The 22,070-nt window shown below is 37.7% G+C and overlaps 1 protein-coding gene across 1 annotated transcript; it reads left to right on the top strand.

Annotated features, from left to right (window-relative positions):
- The first annotated feature begins 786 nt into the window (after positions 1-786).
- Positions 787-21,164, top strand: LOC149849217 (uncharacterized). The gene is made up of 5 exons (XM_090013722.1): positions 787-1,053; positions 1,222-1,380; positions 1,463-1,543; positions 20,761-20,884; positions 20,988-21,164. The coding sequence occupies exons 1-4, from the start codon at positions 926-928 to the stop codon at positions 20,870-20,872; spliced, it is 480 nt and encodes a 159-aa protein (XP_089869848.1). The 5' UTR covers positions 787-925; the 3' UTR covers positions 20,873-20,884; positions 20,988-21,164.
- The last annotated feature ends 906 nt before the right edge of the window (positions 21,165-22,070 follow it).

Below are 22,070 nucleotides of genomic sequence, written 5' to 3'. Positions count from 1 at the left end.
TTTGTATTATATATGTGAACTTAGTCAAGTATGAAGTTTCGATGTTTGAGTTTAACAAAATGTTCACAAATATGATCATGCAAACTTTGTGATGTCTACAAAAAATTGTGCAGACCTCCTTTTAATTAATGCGAACTTTGTGAGTTTCGCACATGCGAAGGGTAAAAAGGTCCTAACGAAGTTAGTTTTTTGCAATTTTAGACATGGGGCGAATTTTATAAATTGTGAAATATTTTAAAAAACATATCATTTATTTTTCATATATATTATATGTATATATATTCTGTGTAGGCCCATGAGCTTAATGGACGAGATATGGAGAGGGTTTTTTCCAATGGACTGACACGAAGAGAGGCTCTGGCTCAACTCGTCAATTGATGGACCGGTCCAATCAATGGCCTGGTCCATTAGCGGGTCGGGCTGGCCTAGCCACCCTTAGGAACCACAACTTGTAAATATCACCAAAGTTGATGGGATGTCACGGAGTTTGAAACCCATGGAGAGCATACCTTGCCACAAGATCGACCGTTGACCCACTTGATACCCAACCTGTATGATAGGTTGGCTTATTGGGCCAATGGGCTGAGCTATGGGTTGCCTTTTAGACTCATGCTCGTTAGAACTTAGGCCAAACCCAATTCATTAATAAATGGATGGACCACGCTGAAACAGGCCAGGGGTTGGGTCAGGCCGGTCCAATGCTCACCAAAATACAACATTTTTTCAATCCATGTCATGTACACGTACACGTCCGGGTCTTTGTAACCTACGCCGGGCGTTCTAACAAAAATAAATTTAACCGCAACCTTTTCTTTATATTACAGAAAACCTCGCATGTATCACCATGAAACGCTGTAGGAAGCGACCGTAGCGTGAAACGCAATCTCGTTTCCTCTTTGCATCGGCCAAAGATCGCCGAACGAGCATGGAATCAAGCACCATCAGCGACGATTTAGCTGTGGGATGCGTCCTCTCCATTAGAACGACTCTCGGCGAGGAAATCCAGGGGCAAATTATCACCTTCGATCGACCATCCAACATTCTGGCCATTCATATCCTTCAATTTCTAGCAATTTCTTGTTCTGAATCGCCCTCCTTTCCTTGTTTCCCTTTGTGGGTATCTCGAAAACGTCGTTTTTTTCATTGTTAAGGGCAACCATGTTGCGAAAAACACGCTTTTCCTCTCTCATCTGTTGGTTTCCTTAACGGTTTTGCAGCACAGGAGGGCCCCAAGAGCGGCCCTCGTCAGAACATTCGGTTGTTGAAGGCGAACTTCATCAAGGACTTCACTCTTTTGGGCCAATCCGATGACCCACTTGATGTGAAGAAATGCTTCCTTGATCTTAACGTTCTTCGAGCTAGAGAAGAAGCTGCTATCAGGTGGGCTTTTTTCTTCTCTTTTCGATTGGGAGAGCGTGTTTCTGTATCGAGTTTGTTTGATTGTTTGTTTGGTTTGTGGCAGACAAGCAGAGATTGACGCAGAGAGGATCGGCGTCGGAGTCACGGCTGAGGCTCAAAGTATTTTTGATGCTTTGTCTAAAACGTATGCTCATGACCAAAAAGTGTGTTTTGCTTAGTAATGCATAGACTCGGCCGTTTAATAGCTCACATGCAATCCTTTTCCTTTCTCTCTGTTTGATTTTTTGTTTAGAAAAGGAATATACAAGTAATTTGAATGGTCCATAAAAGATGCATAATATGATTTGTGCACCTTGTTTGACCTTTTGGATGCCTTATTTCTTCATGCTATGTACCAACTCATTTATGTTCAAACTTCAAGGAGACATGGATTTTGCAGGACATGGTGTATTTATTGCTTTGCTACATGTATTCTTATTGCAATTATTTGGTTTGAGTTCTTGAACTCCTGTTCAGTATGTTGGAACCACCAACCTTTTTATTCCTGGCAAGTGTTTGCTTTTGTTTTATTTGTTCAATTTTCTTTTGCAAATGCTTTAACTGTACGGAAGGAGTTGCTGAAACTGTTGGACTAAATCGACCTATCTTGGGAAAGATATATTGGTGCATCAAGGAACTAAAACCATCGGTTGGTACAGAGAGAGAGAGAGAGAGAGAGAGAGAGAGAGAGAGAGAGAGAGAGAGAGAGAGAGAGAGAGAGAGAGAGAGAGAGAGAGAGAGAGCATCTTTTGGAATTTTTTGAGTTCTTTCTAAATGCATTTGAATCCTCCCCAAATTAAATTGTCTGCCAGTGAAGGGTAAATGGTTGAATGTTACATCAAGTCAAGTTGCCATCTTGACCATCTTTTTGGCTTCTACTCGCAGTTACTGTTTTATTATAATGCAATCTTTGACATAGAAACTCTATATCTCTCATCATCATTGTTGTTGTTGTTGTTGTTGTTGTTGTTCTCATTTGTGTTCTTGTTTAGGTCTAAACTTCCATTAGTCCTGTATGAACTTTGAGCTTATCAATATTTTTTCTCTTGCCTTTACTTGCTTTTATGGCATCGAAAGTAAGTTATGAATTTTTTAGCCAAAAGAAAATGTACACGGACATCAGATTGAAACTTATTCACAAGCTCTTCCATTGGTTATGAATTGATAGATTAAGTCTTGAGAAATTGTTCTGATAAACAAAATATTCAATTACTCCACACTCCAAGGGGCAAAACTCCATAGGTGTTACCTTTGTGAAAGCTAAATATAGACTAGATGGTGCACGACTATAATAATCTTATGAAGCAAGTTTTTATGAAGATTATCTTTGTATAAGAGATGGATAAAAGCAATCCTTCTTTGAAGGAAACATGGGAATTGTGGTGGAGGAAATAAATAAAGTGGGTTCTATTAAGTGCTGAAGGTTGGAGGTTGGATTAGTCGATTGCTCTTTTCAGTTACAACTTATTCATCATATTTACTGATTATAAGGCCATGGTTGATGAGTATCTCGATGAAATTCACTAGTTGTTTTGAGTTTGAAGATGTTCTAATAATTTCAGGACCTAGGTTGAACTTGGTTAAAATTACCATAAATCTTATCTAGCAGCTGGTGTTGCTCAGTTTCTCAAAGTCAGGGTTTGTTGACATATCTAGGCTCTTTTCTGAGCCACTGACCATTGAGGACCAAGTGAGGGTAAAACCAAACCAAAGATGCAGTTGATGACTAGAGTTTTGGAACTTCCAATGACGCATGTCAATGGGATCCTTCTATTGTCAAATGAATTAGCTTAAAAAAGGTTCAATGTCTTTGCACAAGTTATAGATCTTCTCTAGATATACAACCATGCATTTTATTTTTTTGGGAAACTTTTCGCTGCGTCATCTCTGAATTTATAGTTGGTCCTTGCTTTCACATAAGCTGTAGATCTTGTTGAGGCCCTCCAACTATGCATATACAATTTACCTTTTACTTTGCCTGATCTCTAACACCATGTCTCTAAACTTCATCTACATTTTTTATGCCCTTGTCCTTAGTTTTGTAGTACTTTGCCTGATTACCAACACCGTCCTTGATACTTATTTTTTTTAGTTTGTCTTTTTGCTTTTTAAGATTTACCATCAGTTATGCATATTTCAATTTTCAACTCAGATTGTTTGTTTATTATTAATCATAATGCCTTAGGGTTGTCGCTTAAGAAAATTTCTTTTAAAAATGACATTCATGCATTATTACTTTAGGATGTGAAATTTGGATATACAAAATCTTACCCATTTTATAAAAAAATAAATATCTTCATTCACCCATTTATTTATTTAACCGTCTCTTTCCTCTAAATTTACAAAATCCTTATGTCATACCAAGTCTGCTGTACAAAGTTGTGTCTCTGTTGTGTCTTCTATCTGTATTCGTTGTGTTTATATGACATTGTTTAGATCATGAGCAAATGACTTGATACAGACACAAGTCAAAAGCCAAAGGATGTAAAATGTCAAAGGCCAGCTAGAGACTAGATGATAATGTTCGTTTGGACATATTTAATACTTGGAATTGTTTAAATTAAAATCTAATTCACATGAATATAACTAGTTATAATCACTTAATTTATAATGAAACCAGTGTCCTTGCTCTAACTTGATCAAATAAAATCAAAATTAAACCATACTTGAAAAAAACTGTATTAGCATTAAGCAGAGCTAAATGGCCTTCAAACCAAAATGCTTCAGAAAACTGTTTTGTTTTATAAGAATCCTGCTACTTGTGCTACTATTTAGGTTTCATTTATTCTAGTAATCTTGCGATGGTTAGATAACTGCATAACTGCGCATGTATGGAGAACATATGATTTTTGACATGCAAGTGTGTTATTGCCTCAGTTAAATAGTTTAAAAATCTTTCTACTTAGCTGAACATATCTGTGTATCCTGATCTCAAACTTTTGTCTTGATATATTTGTAACTTAATTTTCCTGAATCTTAACTTGGTTTAGACTCTGGAGTCATCATTTTAAGCTAAAACCCCTCATCAAGGCCTTTTTGCTAATTTGCAAAATTTGTCTATGAAAGTTTTCTAAGTTTTTTAGAACATCTCCGTTGACATAAGGTCAAGGTGCCTTTATGATTTCTGCTTATTCACATGCACATGAATAAAATAAACACAAAACAGTTGAAATTCAAATGACTGAATTCTTTTTAATCAAGAATAGAGGCTTGCAAGTCTGTTACAATATCCAACATACCCACAGATAGTGTCTGTACATGCAATAGAGGCAATTAAAGCATGTGCCTCTTGATGGCATTAATAAGCTTTTTATAGGTGCAAATGGACAAATTCTTCTTTTGTATGGATGCTGATTCCTTGCAGCTTTATGGCTAGGTTATCGTCCCTGATCACTGAACATTTCTCTAAGATAATGTAATCAGAGTCACATTTTTTGTTTTGAATGAATCACGAATTAGGGGAATATGAAGATGCGACAAGTTTTATAGAAGACCTTGTAAGAATATTCCTTGACGATGTGAATTCTCCTCTTTTTCCAAAGAAAAGATCACAACCTTCTAGGGATAAGTTATTCATATTTCTTGAACTGCTCAGCATGAATCCATGGTGAAATCAGGAAGTTCCCAATGTAAGAGCTTTGAAGCCTTCACAAAATGGTAAAAAGGGCTTTTAGTCTTCGAGTTTCATAAATATCTATTATTTCTAAAAGTTATAACAAAGAATAGCCAGAAACTAAAATATCCAGTGGAAGATTCAGTACTGAATCCAGTATTGGATTCCATGATATAGGTTGTACCACATGAACTGATTAGATATGAGAATTTGCAATATGAATACTAAGAGTCAATCATATGGATAGCTATAACATACCTCCTATGTCACATAGGTGCGGGTGTTGATGCAGATATGGGTGCGGAGGGTGCAATATGGCAATTTCAAAAAACTTGGGTACGGGGATGCACACCCACACCCACATATATCTGTGTGTGTATAATATAGATAAAGCTGGACTTGGTTAGGAACTTAGGATTAACCAAATCTACTTTCGGACAGAAATAGACCTCAGTTCAGTTGACTTCACCTGACACAAAGGAAGCCATGTCTGTGTGTCACACCGGGTGCGTTGCCCTATTAGAAGTGTCCATGTTACATAGCATACCTCCTAAAACTATTCATGGATTGTACCTGTAAACACAACAATTTTATAGTTGTGGACCTTCTTAATATCTGAAAAGATAATTTGGAACATTCTCTTCCCTTGGTAAAACATGCTTTGTGAGTCGTTCATAGATGGAAACTTAAAAACAACGAAGAAATTCATCAGGCGACATTATATTTTCAAACCTTGATATTATTAGTCCTATTAATATTGCATCTGTTTCACTAACGGTGACATGTTTAGGAATTATGCTTCATATCCAGCACTAACATACTTCCATCTAACTCTTTTCTGTGGAACTTGGAGGATTGCATTAACAGCCACCTTTCCCTTGTCTTTTCTTTAAGGTTCCCAATAAACTCTCTCTATCCAAAAAATTCTTGGGCCTAGCAATTCCTTTCCCCCCTTCTCTTTCTCTCTTACCATAACTACCCTCAATTTTTACAATATGATAGAAATATCATCTCTCTCCTCCCCATAACTACCCCAACTTTTTAAATATTACGAAATTAATATCATTTAATTTAACATGAACTTTTAAACATAGTATATTAAAATATTTACACACACATACAAATATATATATATATATATATATATATATATATATATATATATATATATATGCCTGTAGCCGTATCTTAATTTATAACAAATTGATGTGTTCATGTCTCGTGCGCGAGTCACATGAACTTACGTACCCGTATCTTTGTGACATAGGGGTTAGTATTTGGATCCAACCAGATCTTTAACCTAATTATTCATTAACCCTATCTACAATCCACCAATTCCTTTAAATCTGGGTTCCATGCCTTTAGTCATTGGACCCCCCCCCCACATCACCAAGTGCATACTCGAGCTGAGGCTTTGAGGTGCTGACTGGGCCTCCCACTCCCCCTTAAGATCACACCTTGTCCACAAGGTGAGGAGTGGGGGTAGCGCTGTAGGAGGTCATCTTCATACTCTCAAGTAGCCAAGTCCAACATGTTGCCATTCCAGGAGCAGCTCCGTGATAAGCTGTCCCCTCCTTCCGTCATCTTTGTTTGGCTAGAAGGCGTGCAAGTATCGAAAGGTGTTCTCCCATGAGGGGTGGGTTAGGGGTGACACCTTCAATGGATTCTTTATACAGCTTTAAACAAGAGAGAGAAAAACAGGATGGATATCAGAGGATTTTGGCAGCTTTATTGTAGTAAACCAGCTCGGGAGATTGGCTCATACGTGACTTGTTGGCAAGGAATCCTTCCATGAACTGGTTGACATCCTTGGACATACCTTACCAGAAAATTCTGTGTGAATTGTTTGTAGGTGTGCAGACAGTTAGGATGTCCCATTGTGGGTGTGGCGTGATAGTATCCTAGTATCTGATTTTTGTAGGCTGATGTTTGTGGCAATACAAGCCTACCCTTGTATTAAATGAATGGTGGCTGAATCTTGGCAAGGTCTCCTGGTTCTTGACTAACTTGTCCTTCAATTGCTTTATGTCAAGGCCTTGTTGCTGCTTCTGTTCCAACTCTGTGAGGAGTGGGAGCACATGGCATGGAGAAAGCTTGCTGCTTGCTTTGTCACTTGGATAACAAAGCACCTGTGAATAATTTTGTCTCATCAATCTTAGCCGATTTTAGTAAAGGTTCCAGACAACCACCCTCATCCTCTGATGTAAACTCACGAGATAGGGTATCTGCCGCAGAGTTTTTCCTGCCACATCTGTATTGGATGCTTTAGATCCACTTGTGTTGGGCTCCAGTAGAGATTGTATGATTCAACAGATATCGGAGATTTCAGTTATCAGTTAAGATTATGAACTTCTGCCCCAACAAATATGGCCACTAGTGGTTTAGGGCCAACATTATGGCAAACAATACCTTTATCATAATTGGAGAGAAACGTTCGGCAATGACTCAGCTAAAATACATGACGAGATTATTGAGACATGATCGGGATGTCTCTTGGATCTGGATCCATTCAGAAGATCTGACCCGATCCATATGCTGTCATGATTCTGACGTGTGGTAATTGTTCTTTTATTAGTTTTATGTATTTCATTATTACCTCTGCCAGTTATGTAAGATCTGTATTTAATATGGGGTCAATGTTGTAATTTATTGTCATTGATTGATATATAATAGTAAGTATACCACAAGTTCCCATATTGGGAAACATGAATTCAAAACCTGCTTATTCCTCTATTCTCCTCTTTCTCTTCTCTGCAACAACTCTGAAACCACAACAGGATACCAAAGTCTATTATGGTATTAGAGCACCAGGCCGATTGATGGGACCTATCCAAGGTATGTTCTTATAGATCTTGTTTGCCTTTCCGAATCACTCATTCTGCTATCTTGTTTCCTCTTCTCTAATCACGTTCTTTCTTTCATATTATTGTTGTTTCCCAGTTGTTCCCCTTTATCACATTATTTCTTTCACATTATTGCTGTTTCCCAATCGTTTTCGTTATCTTGTTGGTTAAGCAATCATTCCCTCTATCTTGTTGCTCAAGGCAGGGCATATTTCCTCCTTTCTTTCTCCAGATCAGATCTGATATACCGAGTATATTGTACATCAGATCTGATCTGAATATTATGTTTTATTCATTGATAGTTATTCTCGCTTCACCTGGATATACTTCATGAAACACAAGTCAAAGTTTTTAGATTGTTCCAAGACTTCTGTGCATTTATAAAAAATCGTTTCTCTTCTAATGTTATACATTTTCAATGCGATGGGGGAGGTAAATACTCTTCAAATGACTTTCTTGATTTTCTTCAAAATAATAGTATAAGTAGACGAGTGCTTTGTTTACATATCCTTCAACAAAATGGAGTGGTTGAACGGAAACACCGCCATATTGTTGAGAGCACTATGAGCATGCTTCATGATAGTAATGTTCCTATTAATCTTTGGATATAAGCTTTTCACACTACACATGTGATTAACTGCCTACTCATGGAAATTCTAGAGGACAAGTCTCCTTTACTCTTTTTGGAAAACATCCTGATTATAATGACATGCGTATTTTTGGTTGTGTTTGCTATGATCATGTTGACAAGTCTATGAGAAATAAATTCTAGGATAAAGCAGTCAAGTGCAGGTTTGTTGGATATGCGGATGATTATAAAGGATACAGATGTTACGATCCTGTAACTAAACGTATCAAGATTTCCAGAAATGTTTTTGATGAACAAAATTTTGAGAGTATATCATTGTCTCAAGAGCAGGTCTCATCTCAAAATGTTGAAGTTTATGATCCCTAGATGAGTGCAGAATTATTTACAAAAGACGAGGGGACTTGTTAGCCATTCTGTGAAAAATTAAATTCATATGGACACAATCTTGAACCTTCATATACATCATAAAACGAAAGGTCTAGGGAATTTCAGAGATTCTATGGTCAAGTTTATGTTCGAAGAGAGAGAGAGAGAGATCCTGTCATATACAATACCGAGCAGAATATGAGTCAACCTCTATTAAGAAGATCGGAAAGGATACGTCATCCTATTCAAAGGTGGGTCAACTATGATAATTTTTTCATGGATTTTCAGTTGTTTATGTCACAAGTTGAGAAGCATAATGAACCAGTCAATTTCTATCAAGCTATTAAATCCCATAAATGAATAGAAGCTATGAATGAAGAGATGGAGGCATGAGTGCCAAACCTGGGAAATTGTTCTTAGACTCGCGGATAAAACCGTTGTTCGGTGCAAGTGGGTTTATAAGATTAAATATAAGGCAGATGGATGCATTGAGAGATATAAAACAAGACTTGTAGCACGAGGATTTACACAAGAATATGGGTAAGACTATGATGAGACCTTTAATCTTGTAGTTGTTAACAACCTATCCATCACAGTTTTTGTACCATCCCATCCTCTCCCTTGATGGAACTAAAGAGACGAATGCGTATGTTAGGTTCTATTTTAACTGACAACATATTCTACGTGCTCTGGTCCTTTAAAGTTTAAACCAACTCGAGCATCTTGCTTGTGAAGGCGATTATCACTATTTATGTGATTTCCTTTTTATTGTTGTGCATTTTTACGATACGAGGTTACTATAAACCTTTCATTCAATCATCGTAGTACTAACATGCTGTTCATGTCAGATAGTACCACTACGATAAGAGGGATATTGGTTTCTCAGAAAGAAACCCCAATGTCATTTAAAATTTTCCTAAGTTCTGTGCTTTAGGCCAGAAATATCCAAGTTATTTTGGATACCAAAACAAAAGACCCAACGTATGTACCACTTAGGGCTACGTAGTCAAAGCCTTTCTGTTACACAGGTTTTGAGGGAAAGACTCGGTTGCGAATACGCAAACGCTGAAATACTTGTTTTGCTTTTTGAAATAACAAATAATATGAGCTTTGAAATCTCTCATGTGAAATCCCTTTTTAAAAACAAAGACTGGGCGAGTATGCGCAAATCTGCGTCTTTAAATGCAAGCGTAATACAAAGTGGGTAAGAGTATGCAAAACTGCATACTTTACAAAGTTATATATATATATATATATATCAAAGCATAAGCCTGTGCATATTACAGTGCGACAGCTAAGTAAATGACATGAAGCAAGACTCGATGTGCGAAACCACATATCGAGCTAAATAAACTGCGTAAGCGATACATGATGTATGAAACTATACATCAGCTAAATAAATTGCGTAAGCAGTGCACGATGTACGAAATCGTACATCGGCTAAATAAATTGCGTAAGCAGTGCACGATGTACCAAACTGTACATTGGCTAAATAAATTGCGTAAGTAGTAGACTGTGCATATAACAACGCGACGACAAAGTAAATGATATAAATTTTAAATGGACAAGAATACACAAAACTGCATCCTTGAGTTAAAAGCACATATATATATGTTTATATATATACGTATAAGTTAGAAATATTCTGTCATTTGTTCTCGTATGCAACTTTCTTCTACCTCGGAAATGGTCTAACTCGCTGACGATTCCGAGCATAGGTTTTTAAAGGCTTGTGCCTTAGTAAGCATGTCACGCCCGTTATACCGATGTGGTGCGCTAAAAAATATTTTATCGTGCTGCGAAAGAAACGATGCAACCGTTTTAATTTAACGAAGTAAGCAACGTTTGTATTGTAGGGGTCGAACCCGAACCCAGTTCAAGTCGACCGGATTGAGCTGGGCGAAAAAAAATGGATCAAGCTAAGTTTGACCTTTGTCGAACTCAGCTTGACTGAGCCAAGTGAGGGGCAGCCCATGTTGCCCCTTGATTGAGCCAAACTCGGTTCAAGAAGACCGAGTCGGGCTCGGCTCGGTTGTGCCTGACTGGCTGAAGGCGGGGACCGAGCTGGGCTCGATAATGACCGATCTCAACTCGGTCGGGCCTACCCAGCATGGCTGGGCAGGCCACAACCAAGCCAGGCTCAATTCCTGGCAAGAGGGGAAACAAAGGGGAGGGATGCGTAGCGGCACCCGCGTGGTGCCGCTGTCCCTGGCAGGGCAGCAACACTAGGCGGTGCCGCCACCACCGAGAGAGAGAGAAATAGGGGCAGGAGGGCCGCCCTCCTGCCGGCAACAGAGATGAGAGAAAAAGGGGCAGAAGGGCTGTGACCTCCTACAGGCAACAGAAATGAGAGAGAGAGGGGCAGGAGGACGACGCCCTCCTGCCGGCAACAGATGAGAGAGAGGGTAGGAGCCCCCCCCCCCCCCCCCCCCCCCCTTGCCTGGGGTTATCAAGGAGACGAAAGAGAGGAAACACGCTTCCCCTAGTCCATACACGTTTCCTATAACTTTGGGTGAAGTCAACCACACTAAGGTCCATTTTTGTCCAAAAGCAGATTCAGTTAACCCTAACCAAGTCCAGTTTTATGTATATTATATATAAATATATAAATGCGCACACATTCACGTATACATACTTATATACATATATATATATATATATATATATATATATATATATATATATATATATATATATATATATATATATATCCGCACCACTGTAGTGTTGTTTTTTATTGATAAGGAAAAACAATTATAGATTGTTAATTTGATTTATTGCTTGGATTTCTATATGATGAATTGATGATATGATAAATTTTTTTATTTCATTAGTTTTAACTTGAAACTATTAAAAATTATATATATATACCCTCCCTGCACCCAAGTTTTTTTAAAGTGCCGCACCGCCGCATAGGCACTCGCACCTGCACCCGCACCCATGTGACATAAGTGTTAAAATCTCTCTCTCTCTCTCTATATATATATATATATAAGAAGTATATTCTTTTTGTAATACCCGATAAGGGTGATTTTGTCTTTTCACTCTCTTTTATGCATATTCATCCTTTTGAATACGTTTGTAATTTATTTTTTCTTTTTCTTTTTCTATTTTTCTTCTTTTTCATTCTTGAGGGACTCCACAAATAGTTGTTGTGACCCCTCCAACGTTTAGAAATCTAACCGTTGGAGGGGCTCCAACGTCTACATTGGAGCCCCTCCTTTGCTCCTTGTGGATTATATATAGGGGTAAACTCCCTTTGTATTCTTTAAGCTTTTTAGTAAAGCTCCTATTCACATCAATAAAGATTCTTCTTATTTTATGCCTCTGAGCATTTGTGTTCTCATTTATGTGTTGTGCCTTTGTGCACATTTGTATCAAGTTCTCTTTTTGTGCCTTTGTGCACATATCACATTATTGAAGATTTAGTGCCTTTGTGCACATTGTCTCTTTGAAGACACTTTTACATGGTATCAGAGCAAGGTTGATGAAAGTATAGGTCATGTTTCGTCATACTCCTGTGGTTGCCTCGAAGTGCATGCACTTTCTCAATCTTTCCTTTTTGACGTGGAGAGCTCTTGCAATCCACTTCTAAGTATCATTCATCTTCTCAAGTGAGCTTAAAAGACCCCTTTGGTAAGAGCCTTTATTCTTCAAGTTTTTCTTTCTCATATACTTCTCCATGGCGGAAAAAGATTCCCATTTTTCTCTTGGCTTTAAGCTCAATGGGTCAAACTACCATGTTTGGGCCGGAAATATGGAAACATACATCAAAGGGAAAGGACTTTGGGGGTATATCCAAGGTTTAATACCAGAACCGAAGCAAAAAATTACGATGGTTGAAAAAGAGAAAATAGAAATTCTTGATGGAGAAGAAAGAACAAAAGCACTTGAGGAATATAGCAAAAAACATGAAGAGTGAGAGATGAAAAACTACAAAATCCTATCATGGATTTTTTCTTCTGTTGAGACAAGGATCAATGCAAATATTTTAAAATTCAAAAAAGCGTCTTTAAGTGTGGGAATATCTTGAGAGGATGTATACCTCAAGAGGCTTATCCCATAAGTATTATCTTCAAAAGAAAGCTTTGACTCTCCAACAAGGCGAAATGATCATTAGAGAATATTTTGCCAAATTATCTTCAATTTGGGATGAGCTTGTTATGCTTGAACCTAAGTGGAGTGGAGAAACCATTGACCTTCGCCATAAACAATTGGAGGAAGATCGGTTCTTTAATTTCTTAAATGGGCTTAAGCTCGAATTTGAATAAATAAGGTCTTCTCTCCTATCTTCTTTTACTTCTCCTCCTCTTGAAGATGTTCTTACCAAATTAAGTGGAAAGGAGACTCGTTTGGGAACAAGTAAATCAAACCTAAGTGTTCTTGCTATACCTTCAAACAAAGATGAAAATGAAGGTGCTTATGCCGTCTCTAGATTCGGAAGCAACTTAAAGTCATATAAGCCTCCTCACTTCAAAGATCAAAATCAAAGAGAAGGAGGACAAAGTAAAAGATGGAATCAAGGGAAGGAGTATGGAAAAATCATTTGTCACTTTTGTAAAGAATCGGAACACATTAAGCCAGTTTGTCCTAAGTGGAAGAAGAAAATAGCTATGTCTACTACTTTTCAACCACAAAGAGAAAAAAATCCATCTACTTTCAATAATGGGGCATTGTCCTTAAGTCAAATCATGAAGGCTCTTCAACCCTTACTCAAAGGATCTATCTCTGGTGCCGCTATGTCTTCTCCTCCCAGTAAGATCTCTTGGCTCTCAGATTCGGGTGCCTTTTTCCATATGACTCTAAATTTTTGTGCACTTTCCGAATATTCAAAAAATGTTTTTCCATCGTTTGTTTCAACCGCTAATGGTGCTTCTCTTGAAATCAAAGGAATTGAAAATTTTGAAAAACAAGATTTTTTTATTCCAAAAGTTAGATTTATACCAAAATTAAATTTAAACTTGCTTTCGGTTTCTCAACTCTCAAACCATGGATGTGATGTTAAGTTCTCATCAAATAAATGTTGGGTACAGGATCGTCGGTCCGGTAAGTTGATTGGGGAAGACTCTAGAAAAGGAGATCTCTACTATATGGAGTTTCTACAAATTCCAAAACATTCTTTTTGTAATATTGCCCAATATAAAGATATAAATGTTTCACATAAAAGACTTGGACATCCCAATATCGTCAAGCTTTCTTATTTGCATTTTGTTAAGGATCTCTATAAAAGTAATTTCACTTGTAATGATTGCATTCTTGGAAAAATGAGAAGCTTGCCTTTTGAACAAAGATCTATGTTTACAAACAGACCCTTTGAATTTGTGTACTCGGATATATGGGGACTGACACCCATGATATCTAAGAGAGGATTCGTTTATTGTGTTATTTTTGTTGATGATTATTCAAGATTTTGTTAGATATACTTTCTTAAACATAAGTATGAAGTCTTTGCAACGTTTAAGACATATCATATCATGATTAAAAATCAATTTAATGGTAATTTAAAAATCTTTAGAAATCTTTCAAGTGATTTTAAAAATTATCTTGACAACTATGAAATAGTTCATCAAAGATCTTATCCCAAAATACTGCAACAAAATGGTTTAGCCGAAAGAAAACATAGGCATATTATTGAAACAACTAGAACCTTACTCATTTCACAAAACATTCCTAAAAGATTTTGGGCCGAGGCGGTTCTTACCCAAAACTCAAAAAAGATTTAGATTCTATGATGTTAAGAACAACAAACTATATGTCTCTAGCAATGTGACTTTCTTAGAAAATGTGAATGATTTTGAAAAAGATGAATCCCATAAAGAAAATATGGATTATTCTTTCTTGTTTGAGTTACTATCTAGAGATGATGATATCTCTAGCGATGATGAACTAGATGACTTTAGTGAAAAAGAAAACGTAGTTGAAAACAATCATCCTTCTTATCAATCTATTGACCCACCTATAGAGGAAAGAACATCTAATGATCCCATTACTTATACACATAGAGACAAAAATAACTTTAAAAGTGCAATTGAAAAGTATAGTGAATCTAGTGAATCTTCCTCACTAACTAACTCTCGTAGAACCGAAAGAATTAGGAAAAATCCTTCTAGATTTATTTCTTATGAATCCTTCTTGACTAAATATCGAGCATGCCTTAGTTCTATTCATTCTTATATAAAACCTAATTTTTTTTAAGAAGCCGATAAAATGATAGAGTGGAGGGAGGTAGTGAATAATGAACTTAGAACTCTTAGGAAAGCTAAAACTTGAGAATTCCAAGAATTGCCTAAAGGAAAGAAAACTATAGGATGTAGGTGGGTTTTCAAAGTTAAAACCAAGAGTGATGGGTCTCTTGAAAGATATAAAGCCCGTCTTGTTGCCAAAGGGTATAGTCAAGAGTATGGTATTGACTACGATGAAACCTTTGCTCTGGTTGCACGCATGGTTATTGTTAGGTGCCTAATTGCAATTGCATCTATTAAAAAATAGAATATATATCAAATGAACGTTAAAAATGCTTTCTTAAACGAAGATTTAAATGAAGAAGTTTATATGAATGCTCCTCCGAGTATGAATGTACCTAAAGGTAAGGTTCTTTGTCTGCAAAAAGAGCTCTATGGTTTGAAGCAAGCTCCCAAGGCTTTGTATGATTGATTTACCAGTGTAATGATAGAAAATGGTTTTGTTTCATACTATACTGATACTGCTCTATTTGTCAAGAATTCTGATACAAGTATTGTAATTCTGTTATTATATGTTGATGATATGTTAATCACATGTGATGATGCAATAGGGATCAAAAGTATCAAATCTACTCCAACCGAAAAATTTGAAATGTCAGACTTTGGTTTTCTGACATATTTCTTGGGCATTGAAGCTGCCTATTCTCATAAGAGATATTTTTTGTCTCAAACTAAACTTGCTTGTGAGATCATTGACAGGGCAGACATTTCAGATAAAAAACTTGTGATACTCCTGAAGTAGTAGGAATAAAAATGAAGATTGATGATGTGATTCCCCTAGCAAATCCTACTTCTTACAGGCAACTTATTAGTTCATTAATGTATCTTAGTATTACCAAGGCGGATATCTCCCATGCACTGCATGTTGCAAGTCAATTTCAATACATGCACCAACAACAGTTCATATGAGTGCTGCGCTTCAAATCATTAGATATGTGAAGGGATCTATAAATAAGGGAGTATTTCTATCTTCATCTTCTGAGTTAAATTCAATTGCTTATACTGATTCGAATTGGAGAGGTGACCCGAATAACTGTTACTCCACCACTGGTTTTTGTATCTTTTTAGGAAAATCTTTGGTTTCATGGAGATGCAAGAAACAATAGAAAGTGTCGTTATCTTCTATGGAGGCAGAGTATTGAGTCATGGCAACCACCACCATGAAAATTGTTTGGATTCGACAGTTACTGAAAGATATGAGGGTTAGTGTTCAAAGACCTACAAAGTTATGCTGCGACAACAAAAGTACCATATATATTGCAAAGAATCACACTTTTCATGAGCGCACAAAACATATCGAGATGGACTGCCACTATGTTAGAGAAGAATATTTAAAGAATGTCATTGATCTGCCTTACGTGACATCAGAATATCAACTAGTTGATTTTTTCACTAAGGCGTTGTGTTTACCGCAATTCCATTTTCTCCTTGACAAACTTTCGGTTATCGTACCGTAAGCTTGAGTGGGGATGTTAAAATATGTATATATATATATATATATATATATATATATATATATATATATATAAAAGAAGTACAATCCTTTTGTAATACCTGATAAGTGTAATTTTGTCTTTTCACTCTTTTACGCATATTCATCCTTTTCAATATGTTTGTAATTTATTTTTTCTTTTCTTTTTCTTTTTCAATTTTCCTTTTTCATTCTTGAGGGGCCCTACAAATAGACGTTGGGACCCCTCCAACGGTTAGAAATCTAACCGTTGGAGGGGCTCCAACATCTACATTGGAGCCCCAACTTTGCTCCTTGTGGATTATATATAGGGGTAAACCCCCTTTGTATTCTTTAAGCTTTTTAGCAAAGCTCCGATTTACATCAATAAAGATTTTTATATTTTATGCCTTTGAGCATTTGTGTTCTCATTTATGTGGTGCCTTTGTGCACACTTGTATAAGTTCTCTTTTTGTGCCTTTGTGCACATATCACATTATTGAAGATTTAGTGCATTTGTGCACATTGTCTCATTGAAGACACTTTTACAATAGGCACCTTTGGGCATGAAAATGTTCGAGGGGGTTATGATTAAACATTCCCTTTGCTAGTAGCATGGTTGCATGGTGGAACTGTGAAAGATTGCTCTTTTTGGTTGTTTGATTCTGATGATCAAGTGGAGGTGGAGTTTATGCATGGAGATGTTCTAGGAGGGGGTTATGATTAGCATTCCTTTTGCTAGAAGCATGGTTGCATGGTGGACTTGTGTGAACAATTTCTCTTTTGGTTGTAAGATTCCGTTGGTCAACTGGAGGTGGAGTTAAAAAGTCTGCCGATATGTTACAGTGCTGTTTTCTTGCCTAAAATACAAGACTAATCTTTAAACCAAGCCAGAGACTAGGTGAGGGCATCTGCAAACTAGGCCCGTGACTGTTCCATTTCCTACAGTAATTTCAACCTTGCAACAATATATATTTAGAATTTATATCTTGCATAAGATTGTGTAATCTGTTGCTATTGTGGCATATGTGTAACTATATGCTTACTGTACATCAATAAAATAACATGGTTGCATTATATGAAGCACTATAATAGAAACATGAGTTATATGATTTGGAATTTCTTCTTTTGGATCCCATATGGAACACTTTTGGGAGTCTACAGGCAATCAAAGAAGTGGCTGAGTTGATCAGAGATCACTATTTGTGGGTGTTCCGCCCTTCCAGCTGAACAGAGAAATATTGATCCCTAGTTCATGTTTGCTCTAATTTTTCAACAAGGACATACTTTTCTATCACCAGGTAGGAGTCCTAAGGGGTGGACCAGAGGGAGAGGTGAGATCTTTCAGCCTAGGGTACAGGAGATTCTCGACTTGTTGCTCAGAGCTACTACAAAGCACAAAAATTTTGTTCTCTTGATCACAATCTGACCTGCTTCGGCACTGAAGGAAACTGGTTGATTTTCTTATCTTTCATGTGACATTTGGATTGATAAAAGTATCACCATCTTTACAGAAGGGTGGCAATAAATCCAGTTGTATATCCAAAAAAAAGATAAAAAAACAGAAAAAAGGAATAACAGAACAAAAGTGAGATATTGGAATCACATTTGTAGGAATTCTGTAGGTTCAATCGCTCGGTTTGAGATATTCATTGAGATCGCTTGAGATTTTTTGGAAATATTGAAGGATTCTCGTCTGATCACATTTTCTGTAGGAAAGCATCCATGGGTTTTTTCAGTAAACCAGCAAAGGGAATGCATATGCAGTCTGAATATACACATTGTGGATCCTACCAAAGAACTTGCCATCAAAATAAGAGACTTCATAGCAAGTACAATTAAATGTGTATTGGTTCTGCTTAAGATTTTGAGATGTCTATCTTAACCACGAGACTGGTTTGTGTCCTGTTTTTGCTTCAAGCTCACTGTGTACAATTAAAGCCTTCTAGTTTGCAAGTGCAATATTTTCTTGTGCAATTCTTCCTTTAACAAGGGTTACTTTGGTTTTGGTTAAGTTTGTCCCTCACTGAGCCGTTGAAGTATCATTTTCCCCACCACCTCACCTTGAACCCAATGGGCTTGATCAAAATGTTGCAACGTTGGGTGTGGTGGCCTGCATGGGACAGGTTTCAGAGCTGGTCGGAGTACCCTTACTAGCCCAAGGATAGTCTTCAATGATATCTATCGTTGATGGACCCTGATGCGATGCCTGGTGTGATGACTTATACTCACAAGGTCGCCTTCTGGTCGTGGAAAGCGGGATCTCATTCCACTTCAAACGCTTGCCCTGGATGGAATATGCAGATGGGGTACTTATCTTCCGTGAGAAAGTGGATTCACTGATCAAGTAGGCCCCACTTCTTTTGATTATCTTGGGGTGAAATCAACCAGATCGGTCTGACCTTCCTGAAGGATGTTAAGATTTTTCTCATTGAGCTGACTGCTTGTATGGATGTCTAAAGACCCGATGAGCGAGTTGACTTGACAAAGTCAACCATATCCAGTGTCGTGACTTGTGTAGATGCTTTTGTAATCTTCATGTAGTCCTGTCTGACCGTTCTTTTAGTGTTATATGTCCAGAAGGTCTAGCCACATATTCCAATTCTTGGGGATGTGTCATCGGGTGGCTTAGGAGCACCTGGATTTTCCCTGTGCTTACTGATTATTTTATTAATGCACTGGTAGGGGTTCGACAAATCCCCAACAGTTTCCTCCTTAAAAAAAGAAAAAAGAAAAAAAAGGAAGGTTGCTTTAGCAACCTGCTTGAACTTGGAGGTTAGAATTCAAGTGCATATCTTGTAGATTGCATGACATGGGAAACAAGATGTAATTTATTCCTAGAGGATGTTCCATATTTGACAATGAGAAGAAGTCTGGTTGTGTTCATCCTTTGAGGAAAGGGGCTATTATCCATGAAAAAGCAAATCCAGTTATCATATCTTTTCACCTACATGCATGCATTCTGTGGGAAGACCATCAATGTCGGGTCCCTCTTTGTCCATGGACTTGGTTCTTTGAATACTTGAGCAAATCAAGGAAGTGCCTTTGGTTGGGTCCATATTATCCTCAGGAGACATGGTTATCCATGCTATTGAAAAAATTGGGATTAGAAGGGTATCATAATTGCTACTTATGGATTCCAACTGTTACACCCTCCTATTAATACAAAAAGTGTTACACACGCGGACGTTATAAAAAGGGACCATCTTTTATCTTATATTCGGAAAATAGACCCCTGTTTTGATAATTGACATTTGAAGACTCCAACTTTTTGAAGATATTGTCAGAGGGAGGCATTAAGTCAATTTCATATTTAAAATATATGTATTATGTCTTTTTAACCTTCCTGTGCAAAAATGTTTGTACTCTTAGATTAGTATACAGGAGGGGCAGTTCATTAATTTTACCATAACTCATTATTAACCCGAGTAACTGGGCCTTGGATCCCTCATTGTCTATTTCTTCAAAAAAATAGGTTAAAATATCTCTTTTGTTTACATGAGACTTTTTGGATATAGAGTTAAACTTGGGTTCTTATTGAAAATTTCCCTTGTGAAAACATCTGTGCTATCCAAGAGAGGGCCTGTCATAGCCCCAAGGGGTGTTGGCGTAGTGGGGTGGGGCCTTGGCTGCTAGACGGGCAGTCAAGGTTCGATTCTCATGGGTGTCACCCCTCTGCGCAAGCCAATGCTTAGCATAGGCCCCGGGGGCAGGGGTCCTAGCGTCAGAGTTTTACGCTGCCGGAACGATGGCTGTAGGTATGACAGGCTGAGCCAGCACGACTAGGTCTTCGTGTCGGGTGCGGTTTCTTCGGGTTATAAATCCAAAAAAAAGAAAGAGAGGGCTATCATGAAAATTTAAAATTTGTTAGGGATAACAGAAATCAGCTTGTTTGTTAAGTAGTAAGGCGTAATCCACTTCATACATGCATTGTGCGTGTGTGGGGCGTGTGGGGGGGAGGGAGGGATTCAAATAAATGGCAGTAGTGGGCCTTTTGCTAGGAAAACTTTAGTGCACCAGCCTTTACCTGTTGCTGAACTCAGTGCCACGAGTCATTGATGCCACTCAAAATACGGTTAGTGTTTCAATGTTGGGAACTAACCTTCATAGAATCACTGCAGCGCCACTTCAGCCCTAGCAGGGCTGAATACAGGAAACTCTGTATAATGTAAAATTCAAAGATGCTTAGTTGAGAGAGAGAGAGAGAGAGTATATATGAGCACAAAGGATTTGAAACATCTTTTTGATTTACCAACCAGGCTTCCAGTTCGTTGGGACAAAACTGTCATAGTTGTGATGAATGAAGTGCGAGTAAGCAGCCCATACCTTCCAGAAAATGTTAGTGGAGGAACTCCGGCTGCTAATGATTGAGTGAAGAAAGTGGTAAGAGACCATGCTAATGGAAGTCGTATATCTTTTAAATTTTCTTTTATATGCTTTATCTACAGCTTGTAATAATATGGAATCCTTTTGATTGTGTTTCCAGCTTGAGCTTGAGAGGAAAAGGTTGCAAGCTCGTAACTCCACACAGTGAGTTCTTTTTTTCCTTTTTCTGTTTTTCTTTTTCCTTTTAAATCTCAAACTCCGAATTGCAATACCATATTTCAGAGTTACTATTTATGAAGAATGAATCCTATACAGACCAAATCATCTTTGAAGAGCATCCAAGACTTTCTCACAGTTCGTGTCATTGTTCATGTGATGGCGTGTCATTATAATGTGAAGATTATTGCTGTGATGTTAACATGAAATTCAGTTATGTTTTAAGTATCAGAGGTGCAATTCAAGCTATAAACTCATCTTGATCTCAGATTTGTAGTTTGGATGTGTCCATGTTGTGGTTGTATGACGTCAGTAGTTGAGTTTAGCTGCTACTGTATACTGGCATATTCAGCGGCTGAGCTTTCTATTGCATACCCACCAATCGTTCACCTATTCCGGGTAAGTAACGACCCTAGCAACTCTATAACCACACAAAGCAGACTTAAGTGGTGTCCTTGATTTTGCAAAAGAGGGTGAAAGTTTCAGTTGGTATACTGATTTTCTACTTTTTGGCTCTCCTTGCTGTTTTCCCGTTAGAAGCTGTATGAGATCGAACTCTACCTCACCTGACTTGATTCAAAACTTCTTTAAGGTCCAACTTAAGCTTTGCTCTTACTAGTTCAGATGCCTCTGTCTCTCTCTCCTCTCTGGTTCAAGTTTGACACTCTGATAACATGGTGCTGCATTAGCAATTATGCTATTCTATCATGAACTGGTGTAGAGGCTCGGTCATTGGGAAGTACATTATTTTGGATCTGTATTGGACCCATGTGATGATCCGTAAGTTGACTGTGCCATATATGGTCGGGTCCTGGTCTGGCTCTAGAGATAATCATAAGCAACCCAGGGACAATCAAAGTAAGGTATTTTATCTCAACAATCGTATATGTAAAATTCTGTTTGGACCTAGGTTAGAAGTGCCTTAGAATGACTGGTTTCTGATTGTAGCCAATAGGCATGACCTGGATCCAGGCGGGAAGAATGGGAACGCACTCACTTGATCCATTGTGTAAGAATTGAGTTTGGA

Source organism: Nuphar pumila, chromosome 1 (genome assembly GCF_984573655.1).
Source record: "Nuphar pumila chromosome 1, dmNupPumi1.hap1.1, whole genome shotgun sequence".
NCBI classification, from domain to species: domain Eukaryota; kingdom Viridiplantae; phylum Streptophyta; class Magnoliopsida; order Nymphaeales; family Nymphaeaceae; genus Nuphar; species Nuphar pumila.
This window is presented reverse-complemented; position numbering and strand designations above follow the sequence as displayed.